The 23,059-nt window shown below is 53.6% G+C and overlaps 1 protein-coding gene across 17 annotated transcripts in view; it reads right to left on the minus strand.

Annotated features, from left to right (window-relative positions):
- Positions 1-321: 321 nt before the first annotated feature.
- The window catches only part of TLR5 (toll like receptor 5), a 47,076-nt gene continuing 24,338 nt past the window's right edge, over positions 322-23,059 (minus strand). For 2 of the 17 annotated variants that reach the window (XR_011381232.1, XR_011381231.1), the window contains 2 exons: positions 12,572-12,628; positions 9,873-12,453 (listed from right to left, as the gene is read on the minus strand). Coding sequence is in view for 3 of the 17 variants with exons in the window: in XM_051820356.2 (XP_051676316.2) it covers positions 18,775-21,351 (2,577 nt within the window). In the remaining 14 variants the exon portion in view is untranslated. 17 annotated transcript variants of the gene reach the window in all.

The following is a 23,059-nucleotide window of genomic DNA, read 5'->3' on the forward strand; positions in this document are numbered from 1 at the left end:
GTGGAGTGTGGTGTGGAGGTGAGGGTGTTGGGTGTGGAGTGTGGTGTGGAGGTGAGGCTGGTGGGTGTGGAGTGTGGTGTGGTGGGTGTGGAGTGTGGTAGTGTGGTGTGGAGGTGAGGGTGTTGGGTGTGGAGTGTGGTGTGGAGGTGAGGCTGGTGGGTGTGGAGTGTGGTGTGGAGGTGAGGGTGTTGGGTGTGGAGTGTGGTGTGGAGGTGAGGGTGTTGGGTGTGGAGTGTGGTGTGGTGGGTGTGGAGTGTGGTGTGGAGGTGAGGGTGTTGGGTGTGGAGTGTGGTGTGGAGGTGAGGCTGGTGGGTGTGGAGTGTGGTGTGGAGGTGAGGGTGTTGGGTGTGGAGTGTGGTGCGGAGGTGAGGGTGGTGGTGTGGAGTGTGGTGTGGAGGTGAGGGTGGTGGTGTGGAGTGTGGTGTGGAGGTGAGGGTGTTGGGTGTGGAGTGTGGTGTGGAGGTGAGGGTGGTGGAGTGGAGTGTGGTGTGGAGGTGAGGGTGGTGGGTGTGGAGTGTGGTGTGGAGGTGAGGGTGGTGCGTGTGGAGGTGAGGGTGGTGGTGTGGAGTGTGGTGTGGAGGTGAGGGTGGTGGTGTGGAGTGTGGTGTGGAGGTGAGGGTGGTGGTGTGGAGTGTGGTGTGGAGGTCAGTGTGGTGGTGGGAGGTGAGGGTGGAGGTGATAGCGCGCCGTGTGCCGCGTGGTGCAGGTGAGAACAGGACTAGCGTGGACGCTGAGGCACTGCGAGGCCAGGCGGCTGCCCCTGGGAAGCGGGATTCTGAGTGTGCACTTGTGGTGGCTGTGAGCGCGAGTCTCCCTGGGGTTCCGGGAGCGGCTGCGCGGGGCCGCGGGGTCTGAGGCGGCAGAGGCGGGCGCGGGGCGGGAAGGGCGGGCGCAGGCAGCCAGGCGCCGGCCGGCCGCGTGCGAATTCCAGCCTCCAGCCCCCAGCCCCGTCGCTTCCGGCGTCAGGTGGCAGGGCACGCTGGAGGCCTTTGAGTCGGTGGATCCGGAAGGCTCCCGAAGGTCTGGGTGCGGGAGGAAGGCCGGGCCTGGAGTGGAACCCGCGGCCTCTCGGTGCCGCCTCCTTTGGGAGAGAATAAATCCCAGGCAGGCTTCGGGGCGTCTGGGAGCCTGGGGCCGTGAGCCTGCAACGCCACCTGGGGGCGGCGAGAAGAACGGCCGCGGAGCCACGCACACTGCGACTTGGCGGATCCAGCAGGTCCTCGCCCTGGTTAGGGGTCACCTCTCCTACGCTGACACCTCCCCCCCACCCAAGGAGGATGCCCAATTCCTTGGAAGTTGCTAGGCATCCATCAGTTGGCAAGAAACACTCCCCCAACTCCAAAGAAAAGCATAGGTTTCCCTTGAGATTGCCTTGCCCAAGATCTCAGGGTGACGGAGAGCCGTGGCTCCCACCCTCCCTGCCCTGCTGTTTGTCAGTGTGGCTGTTTCACCTAGAGGCGGTAGTCCTTTAAGATGTGTGGAATATTAAACACGGGAAGGCGGCGGAGCCTGCTGGCCTACTTAACAGGTGAAGAGACTGAGGCTCAGAGAGGCTGCGTCCCCTGACTCCCAGCCCAGTGCTCTTCCACTCCTGTGCTCTCCAGCGCCTGGCCGGCCCTGTGCAGAGGGTCCCCCAGTGACAGAGAACAGAGGGACTTGTGATCTGGGCAGAGGGCCCAGAACTGAAGCAAGAGGAGCACGCAGCTGGTAAGCGTGAGCCCAGGCAGCGACCACTGAGGAAGCACCTGGCCGCCAAGGTCCTGGGGCTGAATCCTGGGCCTGGGAGGAATGAGGCCGGGCGGCCCCTGGAAGGCTCCGGAGTTCATCGTGCAAACTACAGTTTCCATGGAGCAAAGGGGGTGGGTAAATGTCACACCTGAACTTGACCATGGCCTGGCTAGAGCAGGCCCTGGGCCTCCGGCGTGTCCTGCCTTGCAGCCTTTGCTTCCACCTCCAGGAGCGCCTGCAGCGCCTCTCTCCTGGGGAGCAGGAGCTAGGCTCGCTGTGGGCAGGAGGGGTGGGCCAGCACCTGCAGTGGGGGCTTGCACAGAGGCTGGAAGAGACCCAGAGGCTGGAAGACAGGTCGAGTCCTTGTGGGCAGGCCTGGCCTCTCTTGAGGGCTGCAAGGGAGGCGTGTCCCAGGCCTCTCTCCTTGGCTGGCAGCTGGGCTCTCCTGCCAGCGTCTCTCGGCTCACGGCCTCGCTTCTGCATGCCTGTCTCTGCACTCCCCTTTCTTCTAGGGGCATCCGTCCATCGTGTTGGATGAGGGCTCACCCGCATGGTCTCGTTTTGGCCTGATTGCCCTTCTAAAGTGCCTGTCAGCCGGCGTTGTAGCGTCACAGGTGAAGCCACCACCTGCATCGCTGGTATTCCAGGTGGGTGCTGGTTCGAGTCCCAGCTGCTCCATTTCTGCAGCTCCCTGGGAAGGCAGCGGAGGATGGCAGGAGTTCTTGGGGCCCTGCATCCATGTGGGAGACCTGGAAGAAGCTCCTGGCTCCCAGCTTTGGCCTGGCCCAGCTCCCACTGTTGTTGCCATTTGAGGAATGAACCAGCAGATGGAAGAGTGCTCTCTCTCTCTAACTCTGCCTTTCAAATAAACATATAAATCTATTTATTTGAAAGGCAGAGTTACAGAGAGAGAGAAGAAGAGGGAGAGAGAGAGAGGTCTTCCATCCACTGGTTCATTTCCCAAATGGCAGGAGCTACGCTGATCCGAGCCAGGAGCCAGGAGCTTCCCCCAGGTCTCCCACGTGGGCACAGGGGCCCAAGGACTTGGGCCATCCTCCACTGCTCTCCCAGGCCATAGCAGAGAGCTGGATTGGAAGTGGAACAGCTGGGCCTCGAACCGGCACCCATATGGGATGCCAGCACTGCAGGCGGCGGCTTTACCCGCTATACCATAGCACCGGCCCTTAAACCTATAAATCTTAAAAAAAAAAAAAAAAAAAAAAAGGATCCTGTTCTGCCGTGTAAGTTTACAGCATGAAGATTGCAGTGTAAGGACCAGGGGGCGCACACACCAGACATCGTGTTTCCCAGTACCTTGATCTTCTTCTTGCCCATCTACAGAACTGTGAACAATAAAGTTCTGTTGTTTATAAACTTTAAAAAAAAAAAGGCTGTTTCCAAATAAGGTTGCATTTTGAGGTGCGGCGCGGGGAGGCAGGAAGGTGTTGGGCTCAGGCCTCAACCTGAGAATTTGGAGGACGGGTCTAGCTCTACCCATGAGGATGCGTGGTTCTAGTCCCAGCAGCCACTGTGCTTTTCCTTCCGCTAAATGGAGTCTGGACCCTGACAGAGATGGGACTTTGACTGGACGAGGCCTGAAGGACAGCGAGCAGAGGTTTCAGGGGTGTGGGCGATGGAGGAGGCAGCCCTGTAGGGACACGACTCTGGGAGAAAGATCAGAGCTGTGGGCGACAAAGGCGTGGAGGGTGGGTTTTGCTGTTTGGGGCAGGAAGAAAATGTTCCTTCCACCCCCTGGGAGCCCTTTAGCAAGGACCGCCTTGCTTATCCCTAGATGGGACTTCACACCAACAGGTGTGCAGGTGCACACAGCGCCCAGGCACCCGCATCCCTACCGAGCGGCTAGAAGGTAGACGGCAAGGGGGACCCACATGCTGTATTTCTTGGTTTTGGAGAAGTTCACTCTAAGGTCCCTTCAAGCTTCTCCCTCCTCAAAAGTGTTGGTCCTGGGGTTTGGAAGTCACTAGAAGGGCCCAAGTTTAGCAAGGCTCGCTGTTGCTTCCCTTGGTGTCAGGACAGTGAAGGCTGAGGTGTTCGGCCCTGCAGTCAGATGTGAAGCAGGCTGCTCTGAGCGCCTGTGTGCTTTAGACGCCAAAGAAATGGAATTTGCCTGGTTGTCTCTGCGAGTCTCTTCCCACGTCATAAATTCTGCTCTGAGCCGACGAGCTTGCTTTCAGGAACAGCGTGTTGGAGATGGGTTGTAACGGTTTAGGGAACAACAGGTTCACGATCCCTAGACAGAATGACGACACACACTTCTGAGTCAGGGCCACGCTGGGGGGACAAGCCGTCCACCTGGCGGAAGGCTGGAGCTGGGCCACAGCGGAGCAGAGGGCCGGGGTGGACAGCTGCACCAGGGCTGCTATAAACGCAGGGAGGGGCAGTGGGGGCCGCAGTGGGGAGGGACCCTCCTGGGGGCCATTCCAGGAAATTAAGTCTATTGGCAAGGGCCACTGGAGACGGCTGCTGGCTCCTGCCACACTGGGGATTGGGTGCTGCTGCCAGCTCTGGCCTCCGAGGGCCATGGGGCCCTGGGGTGTTGTTAAAGAAGAAACTTGGGCACGATCCTTGGAAAAACCGGCAAAGCAGACTTTTTGGGAGAAAGCTTCAAGAGTGGCTGCACTGCCACGGGGTCTCGCGGCCCTGGGGCGTGGGGAGTGGGGCGCAGCTCAGCCCACTCCAGCAGGGCCAAGTGGGGTTTCTAGCCGCGGAGCAGGCTGGGAGCCAGCGGATGGGAAATGACTGAGAGCAGACCCCAGGACATGGGGGGACTTTGCTAGATGAGCTCAACAGAATTCTGGCAGAAGGCTGGCCACGGTGAGAGGGCATGGGGGGTGGTCAGATGCCCGGGGGAGGGGGGCAGGGGATGCTTGTGCTAAGCTGACTCAGCAGGATTCTTGCTCACACGGGACTCTGTAAGATCAGAAAAAGGAGGCGCAGGGCAGGCCAGGTAAGCTGAGACCAGAAGGACCGAGGACGTCCGGGTCAAAGGCGAGAGTTTTGTCAGTGTCCAGGGTGTCTGATTCTGCAGCACCACCAGCGCTCCCATTTTGCAGATGAGAGAACTGAGGTTCGAGAAGTTGGGGCTTCCTGATGCACGAGACATAGATGGCAGAGGCGGAATGTACAGCCCAGTGCCTCTGCTATCATTTCCCTTCCGTTGAACACGTGCTTTGTCCTAGGCCTCAGCGTGGCCCCACGGAACAAACAGAGACACGTAGAGGTCACGGCTCTAGAGCAATTGTCAGAGCTGGGCTTGGAACTTGGGCCCCCTGACTTCCTGGTCCCTGTTCTTCCCAGGGTGTAGCTCACCCCAATCCCTGCGCACAGAGGGAAACCCTCGTAACACCCCAGGTGGGGTAAGACAAGCACCACCCTTACAGAAACACCGGGTCAATCTGCCTTCTTTCTTATGAGGTTGTTGTCATTGCAATTTGCCCTGGGGTATATTTGGGCCATTTTTTTCATGGGAGATCTGCTCTGTGTTTTATATTTTAGGTATATTTTTGGAACTCAAATCTGCTGCCTTTTTTTTTTTTTTTAATGAGAGAGCGACAGAGATGGGGAGTAGGGGAGATTTCTCATCTGCTTGTTCACTCCCCAAACACCAGCATCAGCCAGGGGCTGCAGAACTCCGTCCAGGTCTCCCAAGTGGGTGGCAGGGACCCAGGCACCTGAGCCATCACCTGCCCGTTAGGGTCTGTACTGCCAGGAAGCTGGAACTGGAACCAGAGCCAGGACTCAAGTGCAAGTCCTTCAGTGTGGGATGCAGGCATCCTAATGGCTAAGCCAAACAGGCCCTCCGATGAGCGCAACCCTCAGCCTCCCAGCGGCCAGCATCGACTGTTTGTGCCTGGAAATGAAGACTTAAAATGCCTCCAGCAGGCCTGGGAGCCTCTGGCGATTGTCCCCCGCGCCGGCTCCGGTGCGTGCAGGGGCGGCTTAGGAGTTCGCCATTTCCCGTGGTGCTGCTGGGCGACAAATGCGGCTTTGCATTTTCTTCTTCTTCTTTTTTTTTTTTTTTTTTTTTTTCCAGGCTTGCTTTTAATGAAAAAAGCTGGCAGTTGGCAAGAGCGCTGGAGCTTTTTCGTGGGGCTGCTATAATGAGGTTCGCTGAGATTCCGGGGAGGAACTCTTTCCCTCCAAGGGCGCAGATGCAGGGGTTTCAACTTTTGTGATGTCTGCCGCCTTTTTCTTTGGGGCCAGCTGGGTTTGCCTGTTCAAAGATGTCAGCCCCAGCCTGGCCAAGTTTGGAGTTTACAGCTCCCCTGTTAGTGACTTACGTGAGTGTAAAAATAGGTCAAGTGTTTTTTCTTCCTTCTCTTTTAAAGAAGAAGTGTGTGTGTGTGTGTGTGTGTGTGTGTTCAACATCTCCTCCGTCAAAAACAGTTGAAGCAATTTTCAGCTCATTTTTTTCCCCCAAAAGAGTCACTCCAAGTCTGACTCAGATCATGGAACACTTCATGGAAAAAATGTTTCCATGAAAGTTAAGTGCAATTAACGAGGGGGGAGCCGGTGGGAGAAAGTCCCCCCCCCCCAGTGCTCCCTGTGGTGTGCCTGGCACACACACGTAACACGTAACACACCTAACACATCCCCTGTCTGGCCACCCCGCTTCACACAGTTAGGAGAAGTGAACATTTCTTTCCATGACGAATGTGTATGGCTTCATTTTCCCAGCTGAAACTTCAAACAAGATGACTTTCTCTACACACACACACTTTCCTAAAATCAAGTAAAACAGGGCATCCGCTCAGCACGAGTGAGTGCACTGTGTCCCAGCAGGGTGTGGGTGAGAGCCTGGATGCCGAGCCCTCTGCGCGCTCTGCCCTGCAGCCGGGTCCAGGCAGCTCTGCCAAGGCTAGCAGTTTGCTCGTTTGGCGTTTGGCTTCTCCTTCTTCCAAGTTCAGAAGTATCCTTGTGGCCTTGTCCAGAAACGTGGCCAGGGTGTTGGAGTGGGGGTGGGGGTCTCTGAGTCCGTCCTGCCACACACCCCTCGGCCCCACACCCCTTTGCTCCGCAGGGTGCCACCCGCACACTTCATCCTCACCCCAGCTGCTGCCCTTTTGCTTGAAATGCTGGCAAGAGTTGGCGTGTGATGAGCACCTGGCGACAGTCACGCCCACAGGGGCATCTCGCTGAGTGCGCACAGACCACTGACTCCAGCACTCACACTGCCCTGCTTTTCTGGATGGGGAAACTGAAGCCCACAGCGGCTGGTGTCAGGTCCCCCCAGCCTGCTGCAGCTCCCTCCTGGCTGCTGGCTTGCCCTGTGTCAGTGCCTCTCTTCCTGACCCCAGAGCTGCCGCCTGCCCATAGCCATGCTCCCTCTGTCACGGCTCATTCTCTCTGCGCTCATCCCTTTCTGTCTGAATTCTCCCCCAAAAATCAGGATTATGAATGAAAAGCCTCAGTTCCGAGGCAGCCTCTCTACAGCTACCCCCTTGCTGCCACGGGCTTATTGTTTCCACACGATACTTGGGTCTTGGCCCTTCCGGCTGAAAACCCTTCCCAGACATCTCTTTGTTCTTAGACGTTCTTAGGACGTCTAAACTCTTAGCTTGGAGGTGATCTTGGCCGTCACCGTGAACCCTGCTCTTCCCACTCCTGGGACCCAGCCCCTGGCAGCACGCAGGTGCAAAGTGGGTGCTGTGCAGACCTTGGCGGGAAGCAGGGCACAGACGAAGGGGGGCGCACAAGGGCAGGGCCCCTGCAGATGGGTGTGAGGCTCAACCCTGCAGGGCAGTGAGTCTCTCGCGTGACAATCGTCACAGCGAAGCTGCACCTCTCCCGTGGTCCTGGGTCCAAGGACTGCTCTGCCTCCTTCACCTCCAGAGGCCTCCCCCCAGCTCCCCTCCCAGCCCGGAGCTCCGGGGAGTAGCTCCACCTCCAGGAGGTGGCCCAGGCACGGCCTGCTCAGGAACGGCTCCAGGAGCCAAGGTACGGGTTCTGCACTTCATTCTGAATTTTATCCTAGAGACAGGCAGCTCCCACGTGCAAACTCTGGGCCAGAGGGTGTCCCGGACGCATTTGTGATGGGAATGGTGCCAACCACCGCTGTGTGGAAGAGTGATAAGAAGGCGGGAGAAGTGCTCAGAGCACCTATGCAAAATCCAGGCAGCCAAAACACACACACACACACACACAACACACTGACATGGAGCCGGCCCGGAGAGCACGGAGCTGCTGGTCTGCAGCCTGATCCAGGCCACGGGAGCCTCCCGAAGCTCCTCCCTCGTCCGAGCCTGCAGCCAAGGTTGGGCCGTCTGGTTTAGAGAGGTCCTCCTTAACTGCGATGCACAGGAGATCCACTCGGGGCCACCTTTACACAGCGTCCAGGTGCTGCCTCTGGGGTCCCAGATTTAAGGTGTCTGGGTGTTGATCATTTTGAAAAGCTCTCCAGGGGATTCTGATGTGGGCCCAGGGCTGAGAACCACCCAGTGGGGGGGAGGGACATTTCTGGAGGGAGGAGCCAGGGGGCCCCATATTGGAGTGCGTTGGAGGGTCTTGGCAGGAGAGGAGGGCAATTGTGCCCCACTTCCTGTCTTGGTCAAGAGGCAATGCTCCCACCCCCACCCCCCCACCTGCCCAGGCTGGGATCAGCTCTCTCAGTCTTAGCTCAAATCCTAAATTGGCTGCTGCCTGCAGTCCTGGCACATGGGGAACAGTCAACATCCTAGGTGTGTTGTATTTTTAAGAAAACCAAGGCCAGCGCCGCGGCTCACTAGGCTAATCTTCCACCTTGCAGCGCCAGCACACCGGGTTCTAGTCCCGGTCGGGGTGCCGGATTCTGTCCCAGTTGCCCCTCTTCCAGGCCAGCTCTCTGCTGTGGCCAGGGAGTGCAGTGGAGGATGGCCCAAGTACTTGGGCCCTGCACCCCATGGGAAACCAGAATAAGTACCTGGCTCCTGCCATCGGATCAGTGCGGTGTGCCGGCCGCGGCGGCCATTGGAGGGTGAACCAACGGCAAAGGAAGACCTTTCTCTCTGTCTCTCTCTCTCATTGTCTAACTCTGCCTGTCAAAAAAAAGAAAAAAAAAAAAAAAAAAAAAAAAAAAAAAGAAAGAAAACCAGAGGGCTGACACTGGGGCATAGCAGATAAAGCTGCTTCCTATATGGGTGCTGGCATCTCATATGGGTGCTGGTTTCAGTCCCAGCTGCTCCACTTCTGATCCAACTCCCCGCTAACATGCCTGGGAAAGCAGTGGAGGATGGCCCAAGTGCTTGAGCCCCTGCACCCATGGGGAGACCCGGAGGAAGCTCCTGGCTCCTGGCTTTGGTCTGGCCCAGCGCCTGCTCTTGCAGCCATTTAGAGAGTGAACCAGCAGATGGAAGATCTTTCTCTGTCTCTCCCCCTCTCTCTATAACTTTGCCTTTCAAATAAATAAAATCAAATATTTAAAAATAAAGAGGAAAGAAAACTGGGTGTTTCTGTCTCCTTAAGTCTGAAAGACCTGCTGAGCCTTTGAAAACGCTGCCCTAAGGGACTCAGGCTGAGTCCTGCATGAGGAAGGGACTGGACCAAAGCTTCAGGACGTGGGGCCTCTGAGACCCTCAGTGTGACAAGAGGGGGTGGCAGCGTGGATGGGGCTGGGCGAGGAGCTGAGCGCCAAGGAGATCAAAGAGTTCACACATGGGGGTGGTTTTCACTCCTGCAGCTCAACAATTCGGAAACACATTCCTTTAAAAAAAAAAAAGTTTTATTTATTTTTCTGAAGGACAGAGTGACAAAGAGAGGGAGAAGAGAGAGAGAGTGAGCTCTCATTGGCTGGTTCCCTCCCCTGGGTGCCCACAACAGCCAGGGCTGGGCCAGGCTGAAGCCGGGAGCCAGGAACTCCAAGTGGATGGCCCGGGTGGGTAGCAGGAAGCCAGCTACTTGAGCTGCCATCCACTACCTCCCAGGCACAGGAAGCTGCGTCAGAAGGGGAGGAGCCAGGACTCAAACCAGGCACCCTGCGATGGAGTGAAGGCCTACGCACACTTCCTTCACCTGCTGCACCACAACTCCCGGCCTCACATTTGTCACATTGAACACGCAGGATCCTGGTACAAATGTCGCTGTTGAAATGGCAGTGTTCGTATTGATTCCCTCCAATGAAAAAGCATCTTGAGTCAATGACAGCTTACTTTTTTTTTTTTTTTTTAAGATTTACTTATTTATTTATTTGAAAGTCAGAGTTACAGAGAGAGAGAATCTTCCATCCGCTGGTCCCAATCGGCCGTTGTGGCTGGAGCTGTGCTGATCTGAGGCCAGGAGCCAGGAGCTTCCTCCAGGTCTCCCACGCGGGTGCAGGGGCCCAAGGACTTGGGCCATCCTTTACTGCTTTCCCAGGCCACAGCAGACAGCTGGATCGGAAGAGGAGCAGCCAGGACTAGAACTGGCACCCATATTAGGATGCCAGCACTTGAGGCCAGGGTGTTAACCCGCTGCGCCACAGCGCCGGCCCAGACAGCTTACTTTCACTTTCACTTTTATAACCAACTTGGAAATTTACTGAACAAGATGTCCCACTGTCCAGGTACATCGTCGTCAGGTATCATTGAGATGACAAACCTGCCAACTGAGAACTCCCGTGTGGGCTGGGGAAGTGGCTCATCCACTTTTGACGCCCTGTGGCGTCAGGTGGATTTCTACCTGCAGCTCATTGTGGAGATGTTGCCCCGATGGTGCCCAGGTGGTGCTGTTCCCAGGGTTCTGGGCGAGCACCTGCTGCCTCTGCTGCCTGTCCTGTCACTGCTACAGGAACTCCGCTTACTTTCATGAACTAGGGATTTGGGCGAGCTTGGGCTGTAGAAAGCGGAGCTCACTGGGCAGGTGCTAGGGTTCATCCTCACCGGCCATGATGATAGCAGAGATGGGGGCACCGTAGAAGGAGGCCAGGCAAAGAAGTCCTGCAGGCCACTGCTGTGTTCTCCAGGGACGTGCTGCGTTCCCGGGCATATTTACTTCTGCGCCACAGCTCAGGGCCACTAACTGGAACCAGCTAGCAGCAGCCCACATGGTTAACACAGCCAATTCCTTAAACACAGCCCCTTCCCTGCCCCCCACGGCCTTTGTTTTGTCTGCTCGGTGCCCGCCTGCTTTGCCTAATCCATAAAGCTGTTCCCAGCGCCTTCCATGATGGACAACCAGGGGCTACAGAAGACCCTAAATGGCCTGTGCCCTTGGGAGCTCTCTGGCCCACAGACTCCCCACCAGGCTGTGGAGTGAAGTTGCCTCGTCGTTTTTCCCTTCTGGCCCGTGGCCCTGGGCCCTCTCGGGAGGGTCTCCTGCTCTTCCATGCAACCTGTCCAAGCATCCTCCCCCTCCCCATAGGTTTGCTGAGCGCTGCTGCCATCTGGTGGTCTGCTCTTTTTCCTGTTTCTGCCCCTCAATTCTCAGATTCCTCAGGGTGTGAATGTGTAAATAGATTAAATTCATCTGAGACACAGACTTATCAAGGGGCTACACTGCAGCCTGCTATGTCTGGGTTAAGAGGCGTGGCTAGGGGCCGGCACTGTGGCGCAGTAGATTAATCCTCCGCCTGCAGTGCCAGCATCCCATATGGGCACTGGTTTGTGTCCTGGCTGCTCCTCTTCCAATCCAGCTCTCTGCTATGGCCTGGGAAAGCAGTAAAAGACAGCCCAAGTCCTTGGACCCCTGCACCCATGTGGGAGACTCAGAAGAAGCCCCTGGCTCCAGGCTTCGGATCAGCAGAGCTCCGGCCGTTGCGGTCAATTGGGGAGTGAACCAGCAGCTGGAAGACCTCTCTCTCTGTCTTTCCCTGCCTCTCCCTGCCTCTCCTTCTCTCCATGTAACTCTGGCTTTCAAGTAAATAAATAAATCTTTTAAAAAAAGAAAGAAAAGAAAAACACTTGCTTATTGGTTTCTTTTTTGGGTTTTTAGAGGCATTGCCTACACCCCCTCAAAAGTCGGATTTACCCCAGCAACAAAGACCTGGGGAATGGGAGGCAGTGACGCGGAAGCCAGGGGGACCTAGGTAGCCACCTCCGCGTCTCTGCACCACCACACACTAAGGTGCAGTCGTTCTATGCCAAGAACTCTGCTGCTCCCACTGACCTTTCACTCCTAGGACAAACCACCACAAACCAAACCTGCAGCTCCCAGGGGTTAACTGCACCGCAACTCGGTCTTCTGATTCCAAGCCCAGAGTTGACTTCCAAGCTGTTTCTGGAGACGCTGCCAGTAAGGGAGCTCCTGCCCCAAGGCTCATTTTGGGGGCTGCAGCCTGAGCTGGGCTGGGGAAGCTGCCTTCACCAGCCAGGGTCTCCCCCACATCAGCTTCTCTTCTCTGTTTGGCACCAATGCCTGATGTCTTTCTTAGAAGCACCACCAGGGGTTCCGAGTTCCCTCTCCAAGAAGGTTCTCTTGTTTTCACACAGGCCAGAGCTCAGAAACCACTAGTGACTTCTTGGTGCAAATGCCTCCAGGCTTGGCATGACCTGCAGGCCCGGAAGGCTCTGGCTGTGTGGCACAGCTGTGTCTGGGGAAAGCAGGGGAGTCGATGAATGGTCAAAGTCATTGGGAAAACCATGAAGGTGGCCCCACGTGTTAGGCCCTGGAGGCTACTTGGCCAGCAAACCCAGATCAGCGCAGCAGAAACACGTCCCAGTCTCCACCCCGCCAAAGCACCTGCTTCCTGGAGAGCAGCCGGCCCGATGCGACAGATGTCATGGGTTCTGATCACAGCTCCACGAGGCCACCTTCCTGGGGAGGAGGCAGGGAAGCAGGGGCCTGTGCAGGGGAGTGGCCCGAGCCAGGGGGAGAAACGCGATTTTCGCCTGCGGCATCAGACCCCCAAGTTTCAGGACCCCTTGCCACTTGCCTGGATGGTGCCTGGGACTGCCACACGAGCCTTAGCGAGCTCTTTCCGTGGAATTTTCTGTAAGATAGAAATGTTTAATTTCTTAGAAAGACTATCTAAATAGAAATTACTGCGTTCATTGAGAAATAAAATATTTAATTGCAAAGTAAAACAAATTAAAAAATTCCTTTAATCTCAAGATTCCTTTAATCTCAAGAAAAATAAAATGGAGCAAAACATGTTATATATATACATATGTATACACACATATATATGTCTTATTCTCATGTCTGTTCACTTATTGTGATAATTTTGTGGGTCTTTGTTGATGGTTTAAAAGTCTGGCTATTTCTTTTTATATTCTCTGTCTTCTGCCAAAGAGCAAAGTTATCACTTCAGTTTCATGTAATTATGTATCTATTATTTACTTTTTTTTTTTTTTTTTGGCCTATTAGAAGTATTGTCAGCCGGCGCCGTGGCTCTCTAGGCTAATCCTCTGCCTGCGGCACCGGCACCCCAGGTTCTAGTCCTGGTTAGGGCACTGGATTCTGTCCCGGTTGCTCCTCTTCCAGTCCAGCTCTCTGCTGTGGCCCGGGAGTGCAGTGGAGGATGGCCCAAGTGCTTGGGCCCTGCACCCATGGGAGACCAGGAGGAAGCACCTGGCTCCTGGCTTCTGATCGGCGCAGAGCGCCAGCCATAGCGGCCATTTGGGGTTGAACCAATGGAAGGAAGACCTTTCTCTCTGTCTCTCTCTCTCTCACTGTCTATAACTCTCTCTCTGTCTCTCTCACACTGTCTAACTCTGCCTGGCAAAAAAAAAAAAAAAGAAGAAGTATTGTCAATGAAGTGTGTGCAGAGTTAAGCATTAATTAACACCAAGGCTGATGATGGAAACTTGCAGTCTCCTGGCCTCCCCAGGCCATCTACCAAAGCCCCCACATAACCACTTGTGTTTTCCTCTGGTTGTGCAGAGCAAGGAAACACAGTTGGACCAGAGGCCGTCCCTAACAAAACAAGGTATCTGGGGGAGATGGTTCCATCCATTCTGCCTGAATCGGTTTACTACACATCTTCTATTTCTGTAACAGATAAAAACTCTACCTGGGGCCCAGCGCTGTGGTGTAGCAGATAAAGCTGTCGCCTGCAGTGCCGACATCCTGTATGGGCAGTGGTTCAAGTCCCGGCTGCTCCACTTCCAATCCAGCTCTCTGCTGTGGCCTGGGAAAGCAGTGGAAGATGGTCCAAGTCCTTGGGCCCCTGCACCTGCATGGGAGACACAGAAGAAGCTCCTGGCTCCTGGCTTCAGATCGGCAGAGCTCCAGCCATTGCAGCCAATCGGGGAGTGAACCAGCAGATGGAAGACCTCTCTCTCTCTCTCTCTATATATATATATATCTCTGTTACTCTGACTTTCAAATAAATAAATAAATCTTAAAAAAACACCCTACCTGCTTCCTTTTTTAAAGATTTATTTATTTATAAGTCAGAATTACAGAGAGAGAGGGAGGGAAAGACAGAGAGAGAGAGAGAGAGATGAGAGATCTTCCATCTGCTAGTTCACTCCTCAAAGGGCTACAACAGTTGGAGCTGGGCCAGGCCTAAGCCAGGAGCCAGGAGCTTCTTCTAGGTCTCTCATGCAGGTGCAGGGACCCAAGGACTTGGGCCATCTTCTGCTTTCCCAGGCCATAGCAGAAAGCTGGATCGGAAGTGGAGTAGCCGGGACCTGAATTGGCATCCATATGGGATGGTGGCATGGCAGGCGGCAGCTTTACCTGCTACACCACAGCGGGGGCCCCTGCAATGTGTTTTTTTTTTTTTTTATTTGACAGGTAGAGTTATAGACAGTGAGAGAGAGAAAGACAGAGAGAAAGGTTTTCCTTCCGTTGGTTCACTCCCCAAATGGCCGCCCCAAATGGTGCTGCGCCAATCCGAAGCCAGGAGCCAGGTGCCTCCTCCTGGTCTCCCATGCAGGTACAGGAACCCAAGCACTTGGGCCATCCTCCATTGCCCTCCCGGGCCACAGCAGAGAGCTGGACTGGAAGAGGAGCAACCGAGACTAAAACCTGGCACCCATATAGGATGCCGGCACTGCAGGCTGAGGATTAACCAAGTGAGTCACAGTGTTGGCCTGCAATGTGGTTTTAATTTGCATTTCTCTGAGGCCTCAAGGAGATCAAATATGTTTTCATTTACTTTCTGGACATTGGATACCCTTTTGTGAATTCTTAAGTCTCTCGTCCATTTTTCTTTGCAGTTGTCTTCTCCTCATTAATATCTAGAACTCCTTCCAAATGCTGGCTACGAGTCCTCTCCAGACACATGTGTTATAAATATCTGCTCCCATGCTGTCTCGTCTTTTCACTCACTCATGGCCTTCTGGTGAACGGAAGGGCTTAATTTTGGCATAGCTCTCTCTCTTGATTTCCCTCTTCTCTTGGACTCTGGCCCCGTTTACTGCCTTGAAGCACTCCAGTGCTTTTAGGCAGAGTCTACAAAACAGTTTCTGCAACTTTTCTAGATGTTCTCGGTGGAAGAATTGGGCTGAACTGCCTCTAGCAATCACCATTAATTTGTCTAGTTCTTTCTTCTGGCATTTCCACACTTACAAACATATATTCAGAATGCTATTTTTTGATTGAACACTTTGGGCAATGTATATTGGCTTTATATTGCAGTAATTAAGCATTTAATATCTTACACTTGTATGCCATAGTCTCTTATCCTCCCAGTGTAGCCATTTCGTGGTATAAGCCACATTTATTTTAGATTATATCAAGACTGTCTTAAACACTATTCAGTGCAGCTGCATGTGGTTGACAGTTGTGTTTAGGGTGATGGGGAGGATTCTCTTTGAAGTTTTCAACAGCTGCAATCAATATTCCAGATTTTCCAGAAGAATCTCAATGTCAAATACAGCGAGCCCGAGGCATTTTTAGAGGGCACTGTAGCTGTTCCTGCTATTTTGGAGTGGAATTTATCAGCTTGCTGAGAAGGGAGGGTCCCAGCTGACCTCCCGGGACTCACCTCTCCCCAGGGCTCTGCGGGATCTCTCCTCTCAGCAAATATGCAGCAACTCTGCCACGTGAGAAAGGGCAGGGGAAATGGGCTCAGAGAGAGCTGCAGCTGTTGCGCCTGCTGATGGAAGAGAAGACAAACAAAGGCGCTTCAGAACGTTATGGGATGTTTTGGGATGAATTAAAGGTGCATGTTGAATTCAGTCGCAGCCAGGATGTATGGAGTGAACAGTTCCGTGAACTCTAGACTAAATGCTTTTTAAGTATGTTTCACTGGGAACATTACCTTCTGTTTGTGCTTTTAAATAAGAGGATTAGGCAAAGCTCTAGGAGGGACTCCTGTATTTCAACAGTCATCTCTACTCCAAGGCACTATTCTCATAAATCCTGTCACATTTATCATCGTACACGCCCCGGACCTGGTTTGGAAGATCGAGTGAAGGTGTTGGTCGCCCACAGCAAAGGAGTCTCTGGTGTTGCCCATCCCCCACTCCAGAGCCAGGGAACTCGTTTCCTGAGCTTCTGGTTGGGGCACCTCCACCCCGCTCCTATAGCCTGGGAACAATGATGACAGAGGAGCAGGCGAGTCGGGAAAAGACCCACCTGAGACGCCATGGCCTTTCCACATCCTTCCTGAGTGGTGGTTATAGCGCTTCTGGCAGCAGTACTGTGTTGCGCTGCATTTTTTTAGATTTTATTTATTTATTAGAGAGGTAGAGTTACAGACAGTGAGAGAGAGAGACAGAGAGAAAGGTCTTCCTCCCATTGGTTCATTCCCCAAATGGCCACAACAGCCAGAGCTGCACCAATCGGAAGCCAGAAGCCAGGTGCTTCTTCCCAGTCTCCCATGCAGGTGCAGGGCCATCTTCTACTGCTTTTCCAGGCCACAGCAGAGAGCTGGATTGGAAGAGGAGCAGCCGGGACTAGAACCAGTGCCCATATGGGATGCTGGCGTTGCAGGCGGAGGAGTAACCTGCTGCGCCATGGCACCAGCCCCTTTTCGCTGTATTTCTTAGCACAAGCTCAAGAAAACCATATGCAGGTACACCGTGTTCCTTCCCTACTCTGTGCCCCTCCACCCCTCCACCCCTCCACCCCTCCACCCCAGCCCAGCTCCTGGCTATTTGTCTAGGCTGTCACTGTCCCACTACCATGCTCAGTCTTTGGAAATTAGGGTCGGCGAGTTTCTTAGAGCCTGTGTTCTCTTCTTCCTCACCACCAGCACCTCTGTGGGGATCCCATTCTCATGGCCCCACCTGCCCATCCTGGGAGAGTCTACTAGCAGCCAGCCCTGCCAGAGACGGGCTGGGCTTCTCGGGACACCTCATGTACCCACCAGGGACTTACTGAGCACATCCTGGGATATGCAGGAGGACAACACAAGACTTCAGGGTCCCATGGTCTAGGTTGTCCTCTCACGTAGAGTATAGAAGCACACTGTGTCACATATCAGAGGCAGGAATCTGTTGGGTCATGAGGAATGGGTGGTTGTGCGAGGCTAGGAAATGTACCAGGCAGACAGGAAGTGGGAGTGTGGAGAGGGAATCCCAGCAGGAGGAGAGGAAGAAGCGTGGACAAGGTGTGCAAATGGGAGCCTCTTGTGTGGTCCTGAAACCTCATGTGCTCTGTGATGATTAGCGAGGATGGGACAGAGAACACAGGGTCTTACAGAGCTTGTAGTCTTGGGGGTGGGTGGCCAGATAGGGCCACAACTCTCACAGGAGGCGGTACTAGTTTCAAAAGAACAAAAGGGAGAAGGGACTTTGGGATGGAAGGAGTTTAGGGGGCTTCATGGACTGGATTTTGAAGAACATGTAGGATGGCAGGCAGAGATGGGAGAACATTAATGAAGAGGCAGAGTGGGGTGTGCATGGTGTGTATAGAACAATCCCACTTCTTGGTACAGGGCAAGCTCAGTCTCATGGACCCAAAAAAGGGGACCCAAGAAAGCTGAGATGAGAACAGCTTGTGTGTGTGTGCAACTATGTGTGTGTTGGAGGAGTAAGGGTTGGGGAGCACGGCGAGGAGAAGGGGATCCCAAGTCGACGTAGATTCCTCAGCCTGCAGGAATGACCTGCAGTAATGCTGGTTGGAGGAGGCTGTATGTGAGGCTATAGGCTAAGTTTGGTGCGTGTTCCTTGGTTTACATTTTCTTAATGCTCTTGCACAAAGACATTTCTGTATTAATAAACACAAAAAGGAAAATAATGCAAAATATACATCAATTTATTTTGAGATTATAAAAAATAAAACTCCAAAGAAATTGCAACGGTTCCCAGATGGCCTCGCAGGCTCCGCACTCTCTTGTGGCCGTTAGGGCAATCATGGAAAAGACCCAAGAAGCTCTACCATCCTTTGACAATCTCATTGTCACAGCAACTCTGGTAGGTGGATGTTATCATGCCTGCAGGTGAGAAAACTGAGGCACACAGCAAGGGTGTAACATGGCACACAGCTAAAAAGCAGCAGAACCAGGACTCAATCCGGATCCGTGCACAAAGTCCATGTTCTTTCCATAATAGCCTGGGGATCCGATAAATGAGGTGTGGTGGGAAATAAGGTCCACAAAGTAGGTTGGTGCTCAGTCATACGAGGTCTTGAATGCCAGGATGAAAGAAAGGTCGTGTGCAAAAGAATGCTGGGGGCCCACAGCGTTGGACCCAGAGGAGCTGGAGATGTGGACAGGAAGTACAGTACGGCCACAAGAGAGGCAGGCATTCCTGTCCCAGTTTCTTGGAGGCCACCGCTTAATCTTTAGGAGAGGGGGTGGCCTGCACCTGCTGTTCATCTTCTTTCGTCTTCTACTTAGCATTGTTTTTGCAGAGCACAGAAAACTCAGTCATTGAGCCTCCCCTTCTTGATTGAATGCCAGAGCGCGGGTGCCAGACACCTGTAACTTCTCCCAAGGTGCCCTTTCCTGGCGAGGGCGCATTCTGCAGTCGATACATCAGGGGAGAACAGTATTATTGGGTCTGAAAGGAAATCAGTGGATAGGGGGGACCTCGAGGGGCAGTTCTAATTTTCTAGATCTCTTATTTTCCATTTGGAGGTCAGTGAGACAAATCATCCTGTTGACACGAGCATCAAGAGATTTCTGTTGTTTTCACAGTAGGAAAGCGACTCCAAGAAGGGGCCCTGCAGTGGTATCGGTGCACAGACAACACGAAGAGCTATTTGCAGCTTCAGAGAAATTGCACACTGCTCCTTGGACTAGGAGATGGTGGCCAGCGTTTGCATCACAATGTTTTCATCTTTCTTCTTTTCTTTTTCTTTCTTTACTATGTGTTGAGAGAGCTTGCTGAGAAACCAGCCAACATCCTGGAGATCCTCGGGCCACTTCAAGTACTGCTGCTTCTGGACAAATCCTCGGAGGCACTGATGCTTCATCAACTGGTACTGGGTCAGGGACCCGACCACCACCATGATGAGCGCGCTGCTGATGTCAGAGAAACACCTGCTCTGGGCGTAACTGAAGGCTTCCAGGCACCAGCCGTCGCGAAGGAAGTGTCTGCTCACCACACAGACGATCTTTCTGCTGCTCCACACGGCAGCCTGGATGTTGGCGATGTGGTTTTCCCCTGGGACAAAGTCTCTTTCTTCAAAGCAGAGGTTGAATCTATTTTGGTCACTGTACTGCCTGTCCAGGTGTCTGAGCAAAGCACTCTGCACCCACTCAAAGTCCTTGCTGCTGAAGCACAGGTAGGCGTCATACTTGTATGTATCGGGTTCTGTTCCCTGGGGATGGTCCCCGAACACCAGCCTCTGGGCAGCCTGGTAACACAGGAAGCAAAGCCCCCGGAACTGTGTGACTCCGAGGGTGGCCACAAGGAACAGTGTCAGAGCGACAGTCCACACGACAAACAGGGAAAACCTCAGAGATTTCAACATTTCCTCTTCATCACAGCCCTCCATGGAAACAGAGTAGAGCGAAACCCCAAAGAATGAGTCAGGATACATGCAGTAGAGGTCTTCGGGAGATCCAAATATAGTGACATTGGTTTGGTTAAGCCAACTGATAAACATGTTAAGTTCACACACACAGATGAACTTGTTATGGGTTATGTCCAAGACGCTCAGTGAGGCAAACAAATGCGGATCAGGAGAGAGGAGCTGGTTCTTGGACACATCCAGAATCTCTAAACTGGCAGGGAAACTGCCCGGCGCGAGAGCTGTCAGCCTGTTAGAGTTGAGATTGAGGATCCTTAATGCAGTCAGGTCGCTAAACACTCCAGGTGGAAGGAAATTAAGATAGTTGCTATTCAAATACAGAATTTGCAGACGAGAAAGCCCGCGGAAAACATCCCAACAGAGGCCGAATTCCCAGGCGAGCTGCAACATATTGCCTTCAAGGAAAAGTTGCTCCAAGCTGAGATTCTCTGAAGGGGTGTGGCTTTGTTGACAGGAGGAAAGGCGGTTCTGACTCAAGATGAGAATCTGGAGTTGAGGTACCCGGAGGAGGAAGTAGAGGTCATCCAGGTGTTCCAGTCTGTTTTCTGACAATTGGATGAATTTGGCTGTAAGGCGGATGTTTGGCAAAGACACCAGCTTATTGTTCCCCAAAAGGATGGTGGGTATGCTCGGGATAGCAGAAATGGTCTTCAGAGCATTATCCCGGAGATCCAACATATTTAATTTTTCCAGGGATCTGAATGTTTGGGCCTGAATGATCCCAATGTGATTCTTTTGAAGATCAACATAGGTGAGCTCAGGTAGTCCATAAAAATCAGAATTATAAAGCTCTCCCAAAAGGTTATGTGACATATTGAGAATCTGGAGTTTGTCGAGTCCATAGAATGCCTGGTCTACAATCTTGTTTATCTTGTTGTGGGCGAGGTTCAGAAACTTCAAGGCTTTGAGGGTCTCAAAGAGTCTGCGGTTCAGGGAGAAGATAAACCCATGGGACAGATCCAGGTGCAGCACCGAGCTTCTGGCCAGCCCAGCAAATGTGTCCTGGGTGGGATCCCTGAGGTTGCTGAAGCCAAATCCAGAACCCATAACGTGGTGGGTGAGAATCAGAGAGGTAGTCTGGCTCCCTCCGATGGCACGGCTGAAGTTTCCCGTGATGTCCACGTTCCAGCCGTTGCCGGAAACGTCCAGGGTCTCCAGCACCATGTTCCTGAAGGGATTCCCACACGCCTCCCAGTCCACAGCGACCCTGCTGTACAGGTTATTATCCGCGAGGCCGAAGAAGGAGAACTGCTTCCCTTGGAGAGGCCTGAGCTCACTCTCACACACGGCTCGCACTTGGTTGAAGGAGAAGTCTATAGACTTCAGGGAACTCAGCTCCTCAAAGGAGGGGTGAAGGGAAAGGCTGTGGATCTTATTGAAGGAGAGGTCCAGGCGAGATAAAGAGTTCAGATTTCTGAAATAGCCATCTCGCAAGACGGCATCCGAGAGACCGCAGGCAAACAACCGAAGCTCCAGCAGATGCGGGAGTCCCTGGAAGGCGTCTGGGTGCAGGAAGCTGACCTGACTCTGGCCCAGGTCCAAGATCCTCAGATTGGGCAGGTTCCGGAAGGCTTCTCTGTCAATGGTCAAGGGGGTGAACTGGGTCCCCAGCTCTAGCAGCTGCAGCTGCTCCAGAAAGGGGAATGACGTGGTGGTGACGGTCCTGATGTAGTTGAAGCTCAGCAGGAGACGCTCCGTGGTGTTGAGGACCTGGGGGATCTGGGTGAGGTTGCAGAAACGATAGAGAGCCACCCGAGCATCCAAGGAGCAGGAAGAAATTCCAAACCCGGGGCTGGCCAGGAGCACCACTCCTACGAGGAGGTCGAGGTGACCTGCCATGACCCTGTGGAGAAGGAGAGCGAAAACACCGGCGTCTAAGCTTCGGGCTCACAGGACCCGGGGGTCAGGGCCGGCTCTGCAGTACAGCAGGTTGGGCTGCTACTTGACCCGCTGGCCTCCCGTAACAGAGTCCTGGCTGCTCCGCTTCCAATCTAGCTCCCTGCTAAGGTGCCTGGGAAAGCAGTGGAGGATGGCCCAAGTACCTGGGCCCCTACCACCCACATGGGAGACCCAGATGGAATTCCTGGTTCCTGGTTCAGCCTGACCCAGCACTGGCCGTTGTGGCCATCTGGGGAGTGAACCAGCAGATGGAAGGTCTCTCTCTCTCTCTCTCTCTCTCTCTCTCTGTGTGATTCTGCTTTTTAAAACAAATAAATCTTTTTTTAAAAAGAACTTGGTGGTCTCCTCTACCACATGCCTACTCCTTGTACCCCTGTGTTCATCTGACTCCATGAATGTGGCTGCTGGCTGATGTGGCTGGCTAGAGACGAAGCCATTCTTGTTCTATCAGGCAATTATATTGCTTTTTCCACACCTCGCATACTAGTCTAGGTACCTTAAAATATTTCATCTAATCTTTGTAACTTTGTTCATTTACTTATTTGCTCATTTATTCACTGAAGGTTTGCTGAGTGAAGTGGAGATAACAGCATGAAGAGACACATTCTTGCTTCACTTCAGCCAGGGACCACCTCCCCCAGTCCCATTCCTCACCCATAGAAGGCTCAGCTGATAAGTGGAAAAGAACTCCACTGATTTTCTCGCACTCGTCCGGGATCCTAGTCCATTTCTTGGATCTGATCCTAACAGTACCTCTCATAGAGATATCCACAAAGTGAGGCTTGGTTGGTTTAATAAAAATGTGTTCAGCACCTATTGCACGCCTGGCATTTGTGTGGCTATGTGAGTGTACAATAGACAAAAACAGGCTTCTTGGTAAGTCTGGTGCTTACATCACCTGTACACCAGCAAAAGGGGCTCCCTGCTTGCATCTGGCTTGTGTTCCGAGTGTGGTGTTAGGTGCCGTGCAGAGAACAGAGAAGACGCACAAGGACCCCGCCCACGGACAGCTCGGTGTCTGCCCCTGGCAGAGCTCCATCGTCTTTGTGCCTGGAACCCGTCTGATCTGACCTCACTGTTGGGAGATAAGGGCAGAGTTACCCAGCTCAGTGCGGGGCGGGGGCGGGAGGGACGGGAAAGAGAGGTAGGAAGGCAGCAGCACCTTGTAAAGAGCCTTAACCCCACAAAGGGCATCACAGCGTCGGCGTCAGAGCAGAGCAAGTGCCGGCTCTGGTGTCGGACCCCGGACCAGTGGCCGGCTCTCGTGGGGCTTTCTTTGTGCTGGGCTGGGAGGTTGTGGCACACACAATACAGCAAATCAGCAAGCGACATTGATGCCAAGGATCAAAAATGGGTATTTAATGATCATCAGAATAGACGGGGTGGAGGGGTTCGCACGGCTTTGAATCTTTCCCAGCGAATTGCTCTGCCATCCCCACTGGTGGTAACCACAGCAGAAGCAGCTTCAGTCTCTTCCATGCCTTCCCCCAGGCAATCCACGGGCAGGTCAAGTCTCTCCACACCTGCATCCCAAGCGTAGCCGTCTCCTATCTGGGTGAGATAGGACACTCTTCTCTGGCTAGATTTCCAAACAGCAGTCAGAGAGTTCCTTTAAAACCCGATTCACTCCACCTCTCTCCTCTCTCCT

Source organism: Oryctolagus cuniculus, chromosome 13, assembly GCF_964237555.1.
Source record: "Oryctolagus cuniculus chromosome 13, mOryCun1.1, whole genome shotgun sequence".
Taxonomy (NCBI): domain Eukaryota; kingdom Metazoa; phylum Chordata; class Mammalia; order Lagomorpha; family Leporidae; genus Oryctolagus; species Oryctolagus cuniculus.